Source organism: Bos indicus, chromosome 9 (genome assembly GCF_029378745.1).
Source record: "Bos indicus isolate NIAB-ARS_2022 breed Sahiwal x Tharparkar chromosome 9, NIAB-ARS_B.indTharparkar_mat_pri_1.0, whole genome shotgun sequence".
NCBI classification, from domain to species: Eukaryota; Metazoa; Chordata; class Mammalia; order Artiodactyla; family Bovidae; genus Bos; species Bos indicus.
The window spans coordinates 76,790,930-76,807,187 of record NC_091768.1 but is presented as its reverse complement, the minus strand read 5'-3'; the positions used below and the strand labels follow the sequence as shown (position 1 = coordinate 76,807,187).

The 16,258-nt window shown below is 36.9% G+C and overlaps 2 protein-coding genes across 17 annotated transcripts in view; one reads left to right on the top strand and one right to left on the bottom strand.

The window, feature by feature from the left end:
- The window catches only part of NHSL1 (NHS like 1), a 415,209-nt gene that overhangs the window by 14,285 nt on the left and 384,666 nt on the right, over positions 1-16,258 (top strand). The window lies entirely within an intron of this gene.
- Positions 1-16,258, bottom strand: part of ECT2L (epithelial cell transforming 2 like) — an 83,007-nt gene that overhangs the window by 31,073 nt on the left and 35,676 nt on the right. For 12 of the 15 annotated variants that reach the window (XR_011568329.1, XM_070795563.1, XM_070795564.1 and 9 more), the window contains 6 exons: positions 11,544-11,706; positions 7,635-7,887; positions 6,654-6,822; positions 5,775-5,913; positions 3,808-3,976; positions 3,032-3,160 (listed from right to left, as the gene is read on the bottom strand). Coding sequence is in view for 14 of the 15 variants with exons in the window: in XM_070795563.1 (XP_070651664.1) it covers positions 3,032-3,160; positions 3,808-3,976; positions 5,775-5,913; positions 6,654-6,822; positions 7,635-7,887; positions 11,544-11,706 (1,022 nt within the window). In the remaining variant the exon portion in view is untranslated. Of the gene's footprint in view, positions 1-3,031; positions 3,161-3,807; positions 3,977-5,774; positions 5,914-6,653; positions 6,823-7,634; positions 7,888-10,834; positions 11,707-16,258 lie in introns of those variants that run through there. The other 3 variants (XM_070795574.1, XM_070795568.1, XM_070795573.1) reach the window with 3 other exon arrangements.

Sequence of the window (16,258 nt, the reverse complement as noted above, 5' to 3'; positions counted from 1 at the left end):
CTGTTAGATCAGTGAAAGGATTAGATTAGAAGCAAAGTGCACAGTAAATGTAATATGCTTGAATCACCCCCAAACCCCCACTTCTGGTCCATGGAAAAACTGTTTTCCACAAAATTGGTCCCTGCTGCCAAAAAGGTTGGGGATCTCTGAACTATACCAGTAGTTCTCCAAGTGTGGCTCTGGGATCAGCAGCATCAGCATCACCATCACCAAATTCTCAGCTCCCATGCCAGACCTGAATCTGAAACACTTGGGTGGGATCCAGCAATGTGGATTGCGACAAGTCCTCTAGGTGAGTCAAATACACATCAAAAACTTGAGAACCATTGGTATAGTCAACTCATGTGAGAGAAAGTTATGGTCTCTCAGGGGGGAGGGGGAATGGAGGAGCTACTACAGGTATTCTTGATCTGATAGGATTAATCCAATAGAGGATTGAGGCTCTGGAGGTGGATTGAGCATAGGAGTGATGTCTTGAGAAGGTGCAAGGTGGTGCAATCCAGGGTCCAAGTGTAGTAGCTGATGTTTGATTCAAGTAGGGGTGCTTCTTTCACCGTAACAGAAGGGAAGACAGGATGAACGTAAAAGGTTGGATAGATGGTGGTTTTTGTGGTGGGAGGTATATTAAGGGGTTTCCTTAGGGAAGTAAATGGTGAAATCAACAAGTGAGAGAGAAGGTTATTGAAAGATTGACTAAAAAGGAGAAGGGGTGACAGTCATTAAAGAGTGGGAAAGTGAATTTACCAAGGAAATGTGGTAGGATTGCTTATCAGAGTTCCAATCCCATTTGGTATTTATGGCATTAAAGTTAGACCAGTAAGAACAGTTGTATTACTCTTTCCAACAGTCTTCAGCTGCTTCAGCACTGGCAGGCATAGATTACGCAGAAGGTTGTGTTGTAACTGGCATTGCTGCTGGTGCTGCTGCTAAGTCACTTCAGTCGTGTCCGACTCTGTGTGACCCCATAGACGGCAGCCCACCAGGTTCCCCCGTCCCTGGGATTCTCCAGGCAAGAACACTGGAGTGGGTTGCCATTTCCTTCTCCAGTGCGTGAAAGTGAAGCCGCTCAGTCATGTCCGACTCTTCGTGACCCCACAGACTACAGCCTACCAGGCTACTCCGTCCATGGGATTTTCCAAGCAAGAGCACTGGAGTGGGTTGCCATTTCCTTCTCCAACTGGCATTGGGATTTAGCCAAATAAACTGGGGTTTGGCCAGCAAAAAAGAAGTTCAGGTTCTTTGCAAGAGAGATGATAATGAAAAACCAGTAAATCTAGGTTTAATGAGGAAGGAACCAAGGTCAAAGGCATGGTGATAGTAAGTGGGAGTACGTGGATTGGAGATCCTCAGGCAAAGAACCGATAGAGTGGGAATATTTGAGGACACAATTTGGAAGTGGTACTCAGAGAAAAATGCTTAAGATCAGGATTTCAGAGGTGGTACAGCTACAGGGCTGACAGGCTCCAGAGTGATTCCTGAGGTGGTGGAAGATTTTTGACTGAGAAGCCAGGGCCTTCTGACTGAACCAGGGTCTCCATGGTTCACCCAGGAGAAATTATATTTGATAGGAAGTTCAGGGATGACCTGGGGGCCCAGAATGGCAATGGGAAATCTATTGTTTGCGTACCATTAAGTTTCACTTGAGACCATGTTTGTGTCACTAAATCTACTGTTCTTTTCCCCTTTTGCCCATATTCTCTTTGCCTTTCAATATGTTACTTTTTAACATCCTTTTTTTCCCCTACTCCCATTAAAAAATTTGTTTTGGTCTCATTTTAAAAGTAATAGTAGTTCACTACAGAAAATAGAGACCAAAAAAAGATCAAAGAAAAAGAAAAATGTAAAAGAAAGGAAAACTCACTAATATTATCCAACTGTAGTCAGCATGATGGTATATATGCTTCCAAACCCTTCTTATACACACACCCCACTACCACCCTCCCTGTCACATACACAGATTTTAAACATTGGGGTCACACCTTCCACATTCTTTGTAACTTACCTTTTCAAATTGATTTTAAAAGAAAATTTGAAATAACAGATCTAGAGATAGGGTTAATAGTGTGCTATATTTGCTCCTAGAGTTGTCTGTCCCTATGTTCTACATAATTGAGATTATATACTTGTAGTAATTGTAAAAACTATTTTTTTACAATAATTTGTACTTCATTTTCTTTTAAACTCCTTCCTATACTTCCTTTGCCTAGAGAAATCCTGCCAGAGTCATGCTTTGTATGTATTGAATAGTCCAGTGAAATCTAAGGATTAAGAACTAAGTTTAAGTTCCCTAAGGAATGGGTAGCAAGAAACAGTTTGAGAAACTTTAATTCCACACTTCCTTTCCCATGTTCTGCTTGGCTAAAAAACAACAACAAAAAACAGCCCATGAATTCATGAAAGCAGAGCTTTTATGTTAAATATGACTGATATTAGGCACTGAAAATGATGTTACCACACTCATCTTTACAAGGCACCATTTTTTTAATACTCCATTTTTAAATACTCCAACATTTAAGTATTTTATATGTATTTTGATATTCACAAGTCCGATAAGGTAAGGTACTATTATCCTAACTTTCATATGAGGAAACAGAGGTCCACAAACTTGCCTAAGACCACACAGCTCAAGTCACATGAGTGGAATTCAAGTCCAGGTCCCTGGTCACCAAGTTCATGCCCACTCCTTCCAGATTCTGAACCCAACAGGGAAAGTTTCCTCATACAGGCTGATAATGGTCCCAATGCTGGTCTGGCATTTTCACCTGTACTGTGGAGGCTGATTTTAGTGTGTTTTCCAGAAGAAACAGAAATAATTTTTCTGGTTAGCTTTTACCACTAATGACTATTTCTTTAGGGACAGGTTACTCTGACCACTAGCCTTGATGTCCTTTCTCCCTTAGTATCTGAGTATGTGAAGTATAAGGAGAAAAATAAAAAATAAATGTAACTTAGTTATTTGAATTGAGGACATTTTATAAATCCATGAAATATCATCACAAAGTAGGTATGACCACCACCTCTCAAAACTGACCTGATGCTCCAAGTGGTACAAAGAGGTCCACGTGACCCCCTTCTTCTTCTGGGGCCACATAGCTTCCTAATTTTTCCCAGAAGTCTCTCACTTCAGGCCTCAATAAATTTTTAATACCAATTTTATAGCCTGAGGGGGAGGAAATCAAAATGTCACATTAACAGAAGCTCTTAGCAGTTTGTGTTGTGAAAATACAGAGGTTCAAAAAGCCAACATCTGCTTGTAAGGCCAAGATCTGCAGGGCATCTCTGCTTCAATGATGGCCCCATGTTAGGACCACAGAAGGTACCACTGGACTCCAACATGACAACACTCTCCTACTGTCCTGGATTTATTAGACACTGAGTGCTTAGGTTAAGGACATTGTGTCTCTGCTTCCGTGGGGCAGCAGTGTGAGTTACCAGCTCACAACATGGTTGGTCAATGGCCAGTCAAGTCCTGGGACTTTGCAACCAAGTTCCAAAGTGGAAATGTTTCCCATGATTGTCAATCAATAAATAAGTCCTAGAGAGCAGAAGTAACGCTCCCAGGCATGGGAAACTTCACTGTACCTTTCACCTCCTGGGAATTGAATGTGATGATTCAGCTAGTCTGCATGTGTCTGCACTGATTTCTAAAGGAGTCCTGGAGACTGCCTTCCTAAGCCCCAGTAAAGAAAGAAAAGAGTAAGAAGGAACTCCTCCTGCCTGCTTGCTTTGAGCTAGGATATCAACCTCCTTAAATTGTGGACAAACACTACCTCAGTGCAAATTTTTCTTCCCAATCCCCAGTCTTACCTTGGAGTAAGTTGATTTCTCTGCTATCTCCGTCACTGAATATTCCCACACTCTGTGCCATCTGCCCATCCAGAGCTTTTTCTATGAGATAAAGTAGGGTCTCCAAGGTTAGGCCACTGTGTTCATACACCACAGAAATGATACCTGCTCTAACACTGTTCGCCACCATCTAGAAAACAAAACCAGACCAGTAGGAACCAAAGCCCATTACTTTAGAACATGTCACTCACTCAGTCATGTCCGACTTTGCGATTCCATGGACTGTAGCCCACAAGCCTTCTCTGTCTGTGCAATTCTCCAGGTAAGAATACTGGAGTGGGTTGCCATTTCCTTCTCCAGGGGATCTTCCTGACCCAGGATCAAACCCAGGTTTCCTGCATTATAGGCAGATTCTTTACCATCTGAGCCACCAGGGAAGCCTGTTACTTTAGAATACTTCTTAATAAATTAAAAACAGTGACTATGTAATCTGTGATTTTTGAAGACTATTGTTTTTCTTCAGAAATTATAGGAGGAAGATGATAAGTTTTCCCCATCACGTTTCTTTTTAAAATTATTTTCTTTCTTTTCTAACGGGAAATTTGAGTGCATTTGTAACTCCACGACTCAAAGAAACACTAATGAATTATTTTCTTCCAGTTTTTTTATCTTTGTACACACCCATGCACAGTGACACATACACTAAAGCAAAAAACTTATGTAATTTTGTAATGGACTTCTTAGATTTTGTTTTCCTCTTAATTATACATTTTTGAATGATCAATATTTAGTATTAATACTAAATACTAAATATTTATAAATAGTAATCAATACTAAATATTTATTTAGTATTAAATAAATGCTAAAACCACTGTTCTTTGAATTCAACAACCAACCAGATAAATTTTCACTTTGATAAAGTTAATTCCTTAGCAGCAGTCAGGTTGGAAAGTCATTGAAGGCACTGATTTTTCCCAAAACCTCATGCCACTTTCTGGAGATCACAGTTCAACTCAATAGAGAACTACCACATGGTTTCATGGTTTTTACCTAAACCTCCATTACATTCATGAGTCTGGCATAGTCTTACATAAAGAAGACAAACGGGATCATGGATTTATTCAATTCCACTTTATTCACTCTTACTCTGTCATCAGTTATCCTCTGTGCCCAGCATGAGGTATTTTTAAACATTAGAGAAACTATCTACGGCCCACATGGAGATCAAACTCTGATCTTGCTTTCATATGGATCCATTAAGCTAGCCTGTTGTAAATGATCAAAGTCAACTCCTAGATGTTCAACAGTGAAGTGATTTAATACCTTGAAAGCAACCATTTTCTTACAAATAAGAATTTTTTGCAAGAACTTTCTAAGTAAGCCAACAAATACAGTCTACTAATGCCATGCTTTACATATATGTGTATCAGTGCATGCATATGTACATATACATGCATACTCAGTATACATGCTTCCTATGTCTACTTTATGCTTCTTTTTTCTTATTCACATTAAAATTTAAAATATATAACTTCATTATAGAAAGAGCATATTTTCATTTAAAGTCACCTTCATTAAGTAGATCACAAAATAGATTTCTGACAGTTTTCTTTTTAGAGATGCTAGTTACAGGATATTATTAAATTCCTTAGTCATTCCAAAGAAATTTTAAAATAATTTGTATCACTTTGCTTTTTTGTGGATTAGGGGCAAAAAATTGAATTTAACAAAAATTTATTGGACCTCTAAAAGCAAGGCAGTTGGGCCTTTAATACTTTTAAAAAATAATTTTGATTTATGGTTATTTTTATTGCTTCTGAGTTTTAAAACTGTTTGGGTCTGTACATTTCCACTTAGATCAGACAGCTTTCCTTTTAGGAGATGAATCATTTTCATACACATGGTGACCAAAAGATTGCCATACATCTACTCTAGGGGAGATTAAAAAACCCAATTCAGAGAAGGACTGGCCTCCTAACCCACTGTACCTCATATGCAGGAATCCGAGATGATATTAATATGAAGTGTGGCTGGAGAGCATTTGAAGAACCGCTGTCATTTTTATAAACTCCACGCCAACTTTTCTTCGATAATAAAGGGTAGGAATGGTGTCCAGAAATGTTGCTTCTATAAGGATAAGAGGGGGGAAAAGTGAAGTTTTTATTTTCTCTAGTTTGACTTTGATAAGTGAGCACCATTGTGTCCTCTGGGCATCAGTTCTCTGTACAAGGCAAGCGGCTTCAGGCCCTCGGTCTCTCCCTGTGGTTTTCAGGGATGTCAGCAAAGGGGACTCCTGGGTGAGTGGGGTCAAAGCTGCCCACTGGGTGTCTCCTCCTGTCTTCATGGGATGCTAGAATGTGTTCTTGGAAATTTTGTAGGGCACTTAAAACCAATGTACTGACATACTAAAGGGTTCAAAACAACAGTTGAAAAGGAAGCAGCCATGATATTTTAAATTTCCCTAATCACCTGGGCCTCATGGTTTTTTCAAATAATGTCTATTATTTTCTACAGCCACCTCATCCCCACAACCATTCAGATATACTTACTCCATTAAAAAAAATAATTCTGGAAAAATATTATTTTTGCTCAATAACTTTACACAGAAAAACTGCTACATCCACAATATAGCTTCTTTGCAGAGTTAAGAATATGTGAAATGTAAATTTTGAATGTTACATATTTACTTCAGAAAGCATGTTTAAGACCACTGTTGTTGAAGATTAAGGAACTATTTTTATTGCTATTTTATAGGATAAGAGTGATTTAATTATACAAGACCACTGCATGTTAGCTAAATTATTCTAGAATGAATTCTTGGTATCATGGGAAGGTGCTGAACCTTCAGCAGATGAAGGTTTGCTTACCGCTTGGGCAAAGATTCTAAAGATGACAAAACAAGCTGTTTCTCCAAAGTTTCGTGTAATTCCACTCGATCCCTCGCAGTCTGGGAGAGACGTGGTTGGCATTTGGATTTGAACAATCTAGAGCAGTGTGTTCCACTCACCCAAGGGGGTCGAACTTTGAACAACTCCTCTGAAAAACAAATAGCAGCAGGCTTGGCTGTTTACTTCAAGCTTCTCCCAGCCAAGTCTACACAGATAAAGCCATCAAAATTAAAGCTGTACCAGGGCAGTATTCCAGATGGCAGTAATTACAGCCATTTTACAGACTCTCTTTGGTTCTCTTATCCTCTCCGCTCTGTAGCTGCAAGTTACCAGTCACTTCAGGTCAAGAAACAAAGCTCAGAGAATAAGCAACTCTTTTCTTGTAGAAACCAGTTCGTCAATTTGTAGGCTTCACATCATTTTTGCCTTTCTTCTTGGCTTCAAGTAAATTTCCCATTTGTTACAGTCTCACAGAGGGTGAGTCAGTGAAAAAGCAAGATGGGAGAACTCAGATCAGGTTTGCTAATTACATACTGCGCAGATCAGAGGGCTTAGCTAAGAGCATGTCTCATCCCTACTCCCTTTTCACCTTAAAAAAAAAAAAAGGTCATTCTTCTTGCTTCCATTTCCATTTTCATTTTTCCTATGTTGTCATCAATACTAATTCTTCTGAATTGTCCTGAATGTATTTATTTGCTTTTGCCTGTGCTTGTGCTTCTCTCTCCTTATCTTTAGTCTCATGGAGGCACTGGCATTTAACTTTACATATTTCATTGGAAATCTTTTTGCTTTCTTAGTTAATAGTAAAGAACAGAGAGCTTTCCCTGACATACTTTAAAGAATGCCTCCTATAGGCTATTTCAAGAAGACAGTGCTATCCTCTTCTGTGGGAATTTGTATGTAAATCCATTGGTTTCTACAATACTCGGCTAAGACATAAAGTTGTAAAATGCCACTCACTCTTATGTAGTGCAATTTTCTCCCAAATTATTTTCCTTAGGCACCTTTCTCTTTGCCTCTCCTGTAGCTCTTCATCTTCTGTTTTGGGTTCATTCAGAGTCCCATAAACAGCAGCAGCTTCCCTAGGGGTTAGCCAATCTAAGTTGGACACACAAGCAATGTAATGGTGTTTCCAAGCACCGTACTCATTATCTGTTGGTGTATAGGGCAGAAACCATCCAAACTTAATGCATTTGGGCATCCATAAGCAATCCTTCAGAAAAAGAAATGAGAAAGATGAGTTGCAAGGACCATTTCCTAGTAATAATCTTTTTAGGCACATAGATAATTTTTTCTTATTACATTGAGATTTTTAGTGCAGTTGACTTGCCATCTAAACTTGATTCTGAGAAATAAGATGCATACCTTACTCCACAGGAAAAATATTATTTGATGAATATGTATATTTTATATGAATATATGTATTAGTCATCTTTGTACACTTATTCAATGCTCCCATAGCATATGCACCAGATTCTGAGAATTCTGCTTCTAGCGATGGTATGGTTATTTGTTTAACACCAACCTTTGCACTGGGAACAACTTTAATTGACCCATATAATACTGCCAATATGCAACCAGTTTTGAGATATGAAAACAGCAAATTTCACGTGGTTTTATCTAATCAAATATATAGACAAAATACTATAAAACAATTACTTAAGCTACCAATTCAATAAGGACTTGTAAAACCAAGACCTTAGAGGAGGGAAACCCAGAAAAGTAATATCCTGATCGGTCTCACTTTTCACTTCAAGACACTTGACAGTTCCAAAGCAAAACTAAGGCTGAGAAGCAGAGCAGGAAGTTATGACTGAAAGATTTAGAAGAGGTTAAGAACTTCTTAACATCTTAAGATGTAAGGATTCTTGCAAGGAAGAGAGGAAACATTCAGAGCTCACAAAGGGGAATAGCCTTGGTAACGACACCTGGCTTTTAGCTGAGATCCTTTTCAGTAAGAATGACAAAGAAATAGGTTGAAACTAGCTTTGAAATATCTCATTCTCTGACTGGATTTAAATAAGCTATTCCTAGCCTAACCAAATGCTAGAAGCAAGTTCTCTCTGAAGGAAGATAACATCATCTGGAGACTCAAATTATTGTATCAGTTTTTTATATGAAATATTTGGTACTCAACCAAAAATAGCAAGCACACAAAAAAGACAAGAATTGTTTGTTTCTTGTTTTTTAGTAAATAGAGACCCTCAGGAGATCCAAAAGTTGTTAATTATCAGGCACAAACTTAAAAAAAACACTTGTAGTTAATACACTTAAGAAATTAAATGGCTGGGAGGAAAATTTTGGCAAAGTAATCAGACCAACACTCTAAAACTGAAAAATATAATAACAAATTTAGAACTCAAGGGACAAGTTTAAAAGCAAATTAGAGTCCAGCTAAAAAGATAATTTTGAACTGTGGTGTTGGAGAAGACTCTTGAGAGTCCCTTGGACTGCAAGGAGATCCAACCAGTCCATCCAAAAGGAGATCAGTCCTGGGTGTTCATTGGAAGGACTGGTGTTGAAGCTGAAACTCCAATACTTTGGCCACCTGATGCGAAGAACTGACTCATTTGAAAAGACTCTGATGCTGGGAAAGATTGAGGGCAGGAGGAGAAGGGGAGGACAGAGGATGAGATGGGTGGATGGCATCACTGACTCGATGGACATGGGTTTGGGTGAACTCCGGGAGTTGGCCATGGACAGGGAGGCCTGGCGTGCTGCGGTTCATGGGGTCGCAAAGAGTCAGACAGGACTGAGTGACTGAACTGAACTGAAAAAGATAATTAGTACACTGAAAGCTAAGCCAGAAGAAAAATCCAGACTGAAACACTGAAAGCCAGAACAATGGAAAAGACACATAGAAGAATATGAACCTTATGGGACATGGTGAATCAATGTAATAAATTGAAACCCAGAAGAAAAAAAGAAAAAGTGGAGCAAAAGCAATATATGAACAGACGGAATCTGAGAGCTTTGCAAAGTTGATAAAAGACATAAAATCCCCAATTTATAAATCAGTGCCAAATACAAAACAGGATAAATTCACACACACACATGCACACGCACACACCCCTCTGTACATGTTGCTCAGTCACTAAGTCGTGTCTGACTCTTTGCAACCCCATGGACTGTGGCCCATCAGCCTCCTCTATCCATAGGATTTCCCAGGCAAGAATACTGGAGTGGGTTGTCCTTTCCTCCCCCAGGGGATCTTACTTGCAGAAAACCAAAGACAGAGAAAAAGATCCTAAAAGAAGCTAGAGAAAACAGAAACTACCTTTCAGGACCAGCAATAAAACCCCCTACTTTTCAAGAAAATATGAAAGCCAGAGAACAATGGAACATTTTCAAATTTCTAATAAACAATTAATTACCAACCTAGAGTTCAAATTCCCAGTGAAAATATCCTTCAAATTTGAAGGTGAAATAAAGATATTTTCAGACAAAAACTAAGAGAATCTATCAGTAGAAAGCTGTACTAAAAGAAATATTAAAGAGAATTCAGAAAAAATTGAACCCCGTAGGGAAATCAGAGATGCAGAAAGGTATGAAGTATAACAGAAAAAGTTTACTTGTAAATAAATATTGACTATTAAACAGTTATAAATATTCATGAGGTATGCATATATTTTATATACAATAGAGATATTATAAGGTATATTTATATTTATTATTATATATTTACATATAATATATATTTTAATGTATATTTGTGTATTTTATATGTGTTTATGTGTAAAGTTAAATGTTTGAGAACAAAAGCATAGAAACTGAGCAGGGAAGCAAATGGAGTTAAAGAGTTCTATGCTTGCATTACCTCAGAGGTAGTAAAAAACCCTAGGATAAGTGCTGTAATCTCTATGGTAGCCATGAAAGAACTGCTAAAGAATTTACAATAAATCTAAGAAATATTTAAGTTAATCCTAAAGGAAGACAGAAAAACAAAATATAAAATAGTAAATAAAAATAGTAAAATGGTGGACTTAAGCCCAAATATATCAGTATTTACATAAACATGAACAGACTAAATGATTCCAGGTAAAAGTTAAAGATTGTCAAGTGGTAAAAGAAAACCACTACCATATTCTGCTTATAAGAATGTTCCTTAAATGTAAGGACAGAGAAAGGTTGAAAGCAAAAAAAGAGGAAACAGTATATACCATGGGAACACTAAACCTGGATTCACAAATGCTATAAATCCAGGGCTCACAGTTGGCTTTTCATGTGGCCCCTCCATGGAGAGCCAGGTATTCTGTGAGATCAGAATATCAACGTAAGTCCGTCCTGCAAAGTTTGTACAAGTTAAAGGAGTAAATTATTGATTTGTATTTAAAGTATGCCGATTATTACATTCCATTAAGTCTTTTAAAAGTAAAGAGATAAACATCCCAGAGGCAGAATTAATGGCAGCAGATGTAGAAGATCTAGTTTTATATTCTTCAACAGAGGTTAGCCAAAGAAAGAGCAGTTAAAGTTGTGGTTGTAGAGCAAATTTAAGGTGGGTTATCATGACTAAAACAATATCATTTAAAACCAAATCTTAAATAAATTTTCACAAAATATTGAACTTCTTAACCAAGATAAATTATTTTCTAAATAACTAAATTGACTATTTAAAGATTATCAGAATTACATGAATTATTAGAATAGTGTATATCCCCTGACTTATAAAATAAATTACTGTATTTAATTCCCCCATTAAATATAATTCCCCATAAAAAAATTCCCTATTTTTTCTCTTAAGGATAAATTAATTATGGTTCAGACACCCTCAATTATTATTTTCAGGGACAGGAGCTACCCTCATTGCCTCATTACAGATGACAGTTATATCTGAGTCCTATTACTAGGAAGTGACAAATGGTAAACCTGTTCAGTTAAAAATTTCCAGGGCCAGCTGACTTGTGCAGCTGCACACAAATCTTTTGGATTCAGAAAGGAAAAGATATATAGAGAAATGAAGCGTGGTAACACTGTAGAGAAATCCACTTTGGCCACTTGCATCCTTTCTGAAAACCAGTCTTGGATAACCCTAAAAAGAAAAATACAGAAATTTAGTTCAGAACACTAAAATTTTAAATTGATTAAAAATCCTGTATAAATATTGGTCACTGTTCTTTCTCTAATATTCTACCTTTAAAAAAATTAAGTCCTAAATAACATATGGCTAGATTTTTAAGAATACTGTATCCACATTCAATGGTCCATTCTAAAGAGGAAAATGAATTATCAATACAAAATTATATATTATCAATATAAATCAATATCTAAAATTCACAGGGGAAAAAAATTCTGAAATAAACATGGTTGTATACAATGTAAATCTGGGTTTTTTCTTTACCCAAATTCAATAAATCAACAAGTCCTGCCAGCTCTACAAATAGACATCCCCCAAAATATATGCCCCAACACAACCACTTCTCTCAACCTCCACTGCCTTTTCTCTGTTCAGAGAACCACCACCTCTCTCCTGGGCAAGTGCAGCCACCTCCTGATTACCTCACTGCTTCCAATCCAGTCTTCCTGGAGCCCATTTTCCACACAGTAGCCCAAGTGGTTACTACAGCCTACCAGGCTCCTCCATCCATGGGATTTTCCAGGCAAGAGTACTGGAGTGGGGTGCCATTGCCTTCTCCTTTTAAATATATAAATTAGATAATATCACTCATGCAAGTAAAAGTCTGCAGTGATTTCCCAGTGCAATTAGAATAAAAACCTATAGCTCCATCACACTTCATTGTGAAATAGTAAATGTCTTCCTCTTGACAAAGCAAGATTGTCTACACTCACTACTTTAACATGGGATAGAGATACTTGCTAGTTCAATAAGGGAAGAAAATAATAAAAGGTATATGTATTGGAAAGAGAGCAGTAAACTGTCTCAATTCATGTACCATGTATATATAATCTATAAAACTTTAAATTAACTTATTAGTAAAAAATTATTGATAATTTTATATTTTTTAGATGTTTATAGAATCTATAGCAACATCCAATTTTATATTCCTGATATTACTAATTTACATTTCCTCTCTGTTTTCCTTGATTACTCTTCCTAGGAGTTCATCAATTTTGTTACTATTTATAACAAACCAGTTTTTGTTTTCATAGTTTTTCTCTATTGTTTGTTCTCTATTATACTGATTTCCATTCTTCATCAATTCTCTCCTTCTACTTACTTTGGGTATAGTTTGCTATATTTTTCCCCCCTTTTCTTAAGGTGGAAATTTAGATTATTAATTTTTAATTGTTTTTTTCTTTAACAAAAATATTTACATTATATTATCCCTCTAAGCTGTACTGCAGTCCACTTTAGCCATGTCGTATTTTCATTGTCATTCAACATTGAAATATTTTCTAATTTCTCTTGTGATTTTTATTTGACCATAGGTTATTTATAAGTGATGTTAATCTCTAAATATTTGGGGATTTTCTAGATATCTTATTTTTATCAATCCCCAGATTTATTACATTGTTGTTAAAGAATATACTTAATAAAATTTCAAGAATTTTGAAATGTTTGAGTCTTAGTTTGTGGACTAGGAAATAATGCATCTTGATAAATGTTACTTTGCTCATAAAAAACATATATTTGGAAATTGTTGTGTCTAGTTTTCTATAAATGTTAGTTCTAGGAGAATGAGAAGATTGCTCAAGTCTTCTATATTCAAACTAATTTCCTTTTCTTTGGTTCTATTCTGTCAGTTTTTGTTTTGTGTAATTTCAAACTCTGTTATTTGGTACATAAACATTTATAATTGTTGTGACTTCTTGATGAATTGTTACTCTTCTCACTATAAAATGCCCATCTTTATCGCTCTGGTAACATTCCTTGTCTTGAAGTCCATTTTGTCTGATATTAATGTTGCCATCCTACTTTTATATGCTTACTATTTGCATAATATATATTTTCCTATTATACTTGGAGAAGGAAATGGCAACCTACTCCAGTATTCTTGCCTAGAGAATCCTGTGGATGGAGGAGCCTGGTGGGCTGCTGTCTATAGGGTCGCAAAAAGTCGGACATGACTGAAGAGATTAGCTTGCATGCATGCATTGGAGAAGGAAATGGCAACCCACTCCAGTATTCTTGCCTGGAGAATCCCAGGGACGGAGGAGCCTGGTGGGCTGTCGTCTATGGGGTCACGCAGAGTTGGACATGACTGAAGTGACTTAGCAGCAGCAGCAGCATTCTTATACTTTACCAATAAGTGCCTTTATATTTAAAATGTAGGGAATTCTCTGGTGGTCCAGTGGTTAGGGCTCCATGCTTCCACTACAAGGGGTACGAGTTTGATCCCTGGTTGGGGAACTAAGATCCCACATGCCACATGACATGGCAAAAAAAAAAAAAAAAAAAAAAGGTCATATTTAAAAGTGTTCCTTGTAGTCAATATACAGTGAGATTATCTTTTTGTTCACTTGACAAACATTGTCTTTATTTGATGGTTTAGTCTGCTTATATTTAATTTAATTATTGTTATATGCTCTGTTGCTAAGTCATGTCCAACTCTTTTGTGACTCCATGGAGTGTAGCCCACCAAGTTCCTCTGTCCATGGGATTTTCCAGGCAAGAATATTATAGTGGGTTGTCATTTCCTTCTCTAGGGAATTATTGTTATTGTTGCTGTGTTGTTCAGTTGCTAAGTCATGTCTGACTCTTTGAAACCCCATGGACTGCAGCACACCAGGCTTCCTTATCCTTCACTATCTCCCGGAGTTTGCTCAAATTCATGTCCATTGAGTTGGTCATGCTATCTAATCATCTTATCCTCTGCCGCCCCCCTTCTCCTTTGTCTTTCAACCTTTCCCAACATCAGGGTCTTTTCCAATGAGTCAGCTCTTCACATCAGGTGGCCAAAGTATTGGAGCTTCAGCTTGCACATCAGTCCTTCCAATGAATTTTCAGAGATGATTTCCTTTAGGATTGATTGGTGATAGTTGAACCGAAATCTCAATTTTGTTATTTGTTGTTTGGTTGTCCCATCTGTTTTATGAAACTTTATTCCTCTTCTCTTGCCTTGATTTGAATTAATAAACATTTTTGTATTCCATTCTAATTCCTTTATTTGTTTTTTAGGGTATCTTGGCACTACTTTTTAAAGCTGTTTCCAGGAAGTATGATATGCATCTTTAACTTTTCATAGTCTACATAGAGCTAATATTTATGTAAAATTAAAGACCAGTGCAACGATACAATTCTCACTATCCTTTGTGCATTTGTTGTCATCTCTACTGCATCTATTTATGTTATAAACCCCACAATACATTGTTTTGCTTTAGTCATATATCTTTAAAATAACTTTAAAATTTTATATTTTCTCCCACATTTATCACTTCCTGTGCTCTTCATTCCTGCTTTTAAATCCAAGTTTCCATCTGGTATCAATTTCCTTAGCCTGAGAACTTCCTTTAGCATTTCTTTATTGAAGGTCTTCTGACAACAAATTTTGTCAGTTTCCTTTTATTTGAAAATGTCTTTATCTTACATTAATATTTGTACCACTATTATGACTCCAGTAATTAATTTAAATAATTTCATCCTGTACCCAACCTGGTTTCTGCCATATCCTATTCATCTTCCTCAATCATCCCCATATTATATTAAAGCAAATCCAAGACATTATATAATTTCATCCATAAATATTTCAGTGTTTATCACTAAAAAAGAAAAGTTAAGCATAAACTATATCATATGTTAATACATTCAACAATAACTTCTTAATATGACATCCACAAAGAAAACTTCTAAAATACAATACCCTTCAAGAAAACTTCTTACATGCATGCCACCTAAGCACAGATAGATCTTGAAGGAATACAAAGTCCAAGGCCCTACTAAAGTGATCATCTTAGAGGCCCTCTTAGGCCAAAAAGCATTTCATGGTCCATGAAGGATGTTCTGCTGGTCCTGCAGCTAACAATTACACACACAAAAAAAGACACTTAATACCTGATTGTTCTCTTTATATATTAGCAATAAACATCTGCTACAGTTCCAAGCCTCCAGGTAGCAATCCAGTTATCAGTAAATTAAACTCCCTGATTTCCTCCAAACTCTGCAGAATCACTGACATTTTGTGACTAATCTTACAGCTAATTGAAAACTTTGGTATAAGAACCTACCAGAACTCATTTACCTAACGCCACTGGGACTTCAAGACTTTTTCTCACTAAGTGGCTGCTGCTGCCCTATTACTGAGTCCTAATGGACACAGATTAACTCACTGAAAGAACAGTGATGACTCTGAGCAGATTTCATTCTTCAGTGGGTCTTCTCTGACCTAAATGTCCATAGAGCGGGCCAAGCCTCAGAAAGTTTCAATGCAAAATGAAAATGGCACCTCCAGTGAGGGACAAAAAAAAAGACCTTAGTTACCCTCACCAACAGATTGTTAAATATCCATTAGACCCAGAGACAGTTTTGACCATGAAATAACAAACTTATGGCTTAACTGGAGCCTCCTATCAAGTCCTGGGAGAAAGAAATGTTCTACCTTGCAATAGAACACCATTTCGTACATATAGAAGAAATTAAGAAATGAGAAAATCAGCTATCACAGTAATAAGTACTTCAGATTAGA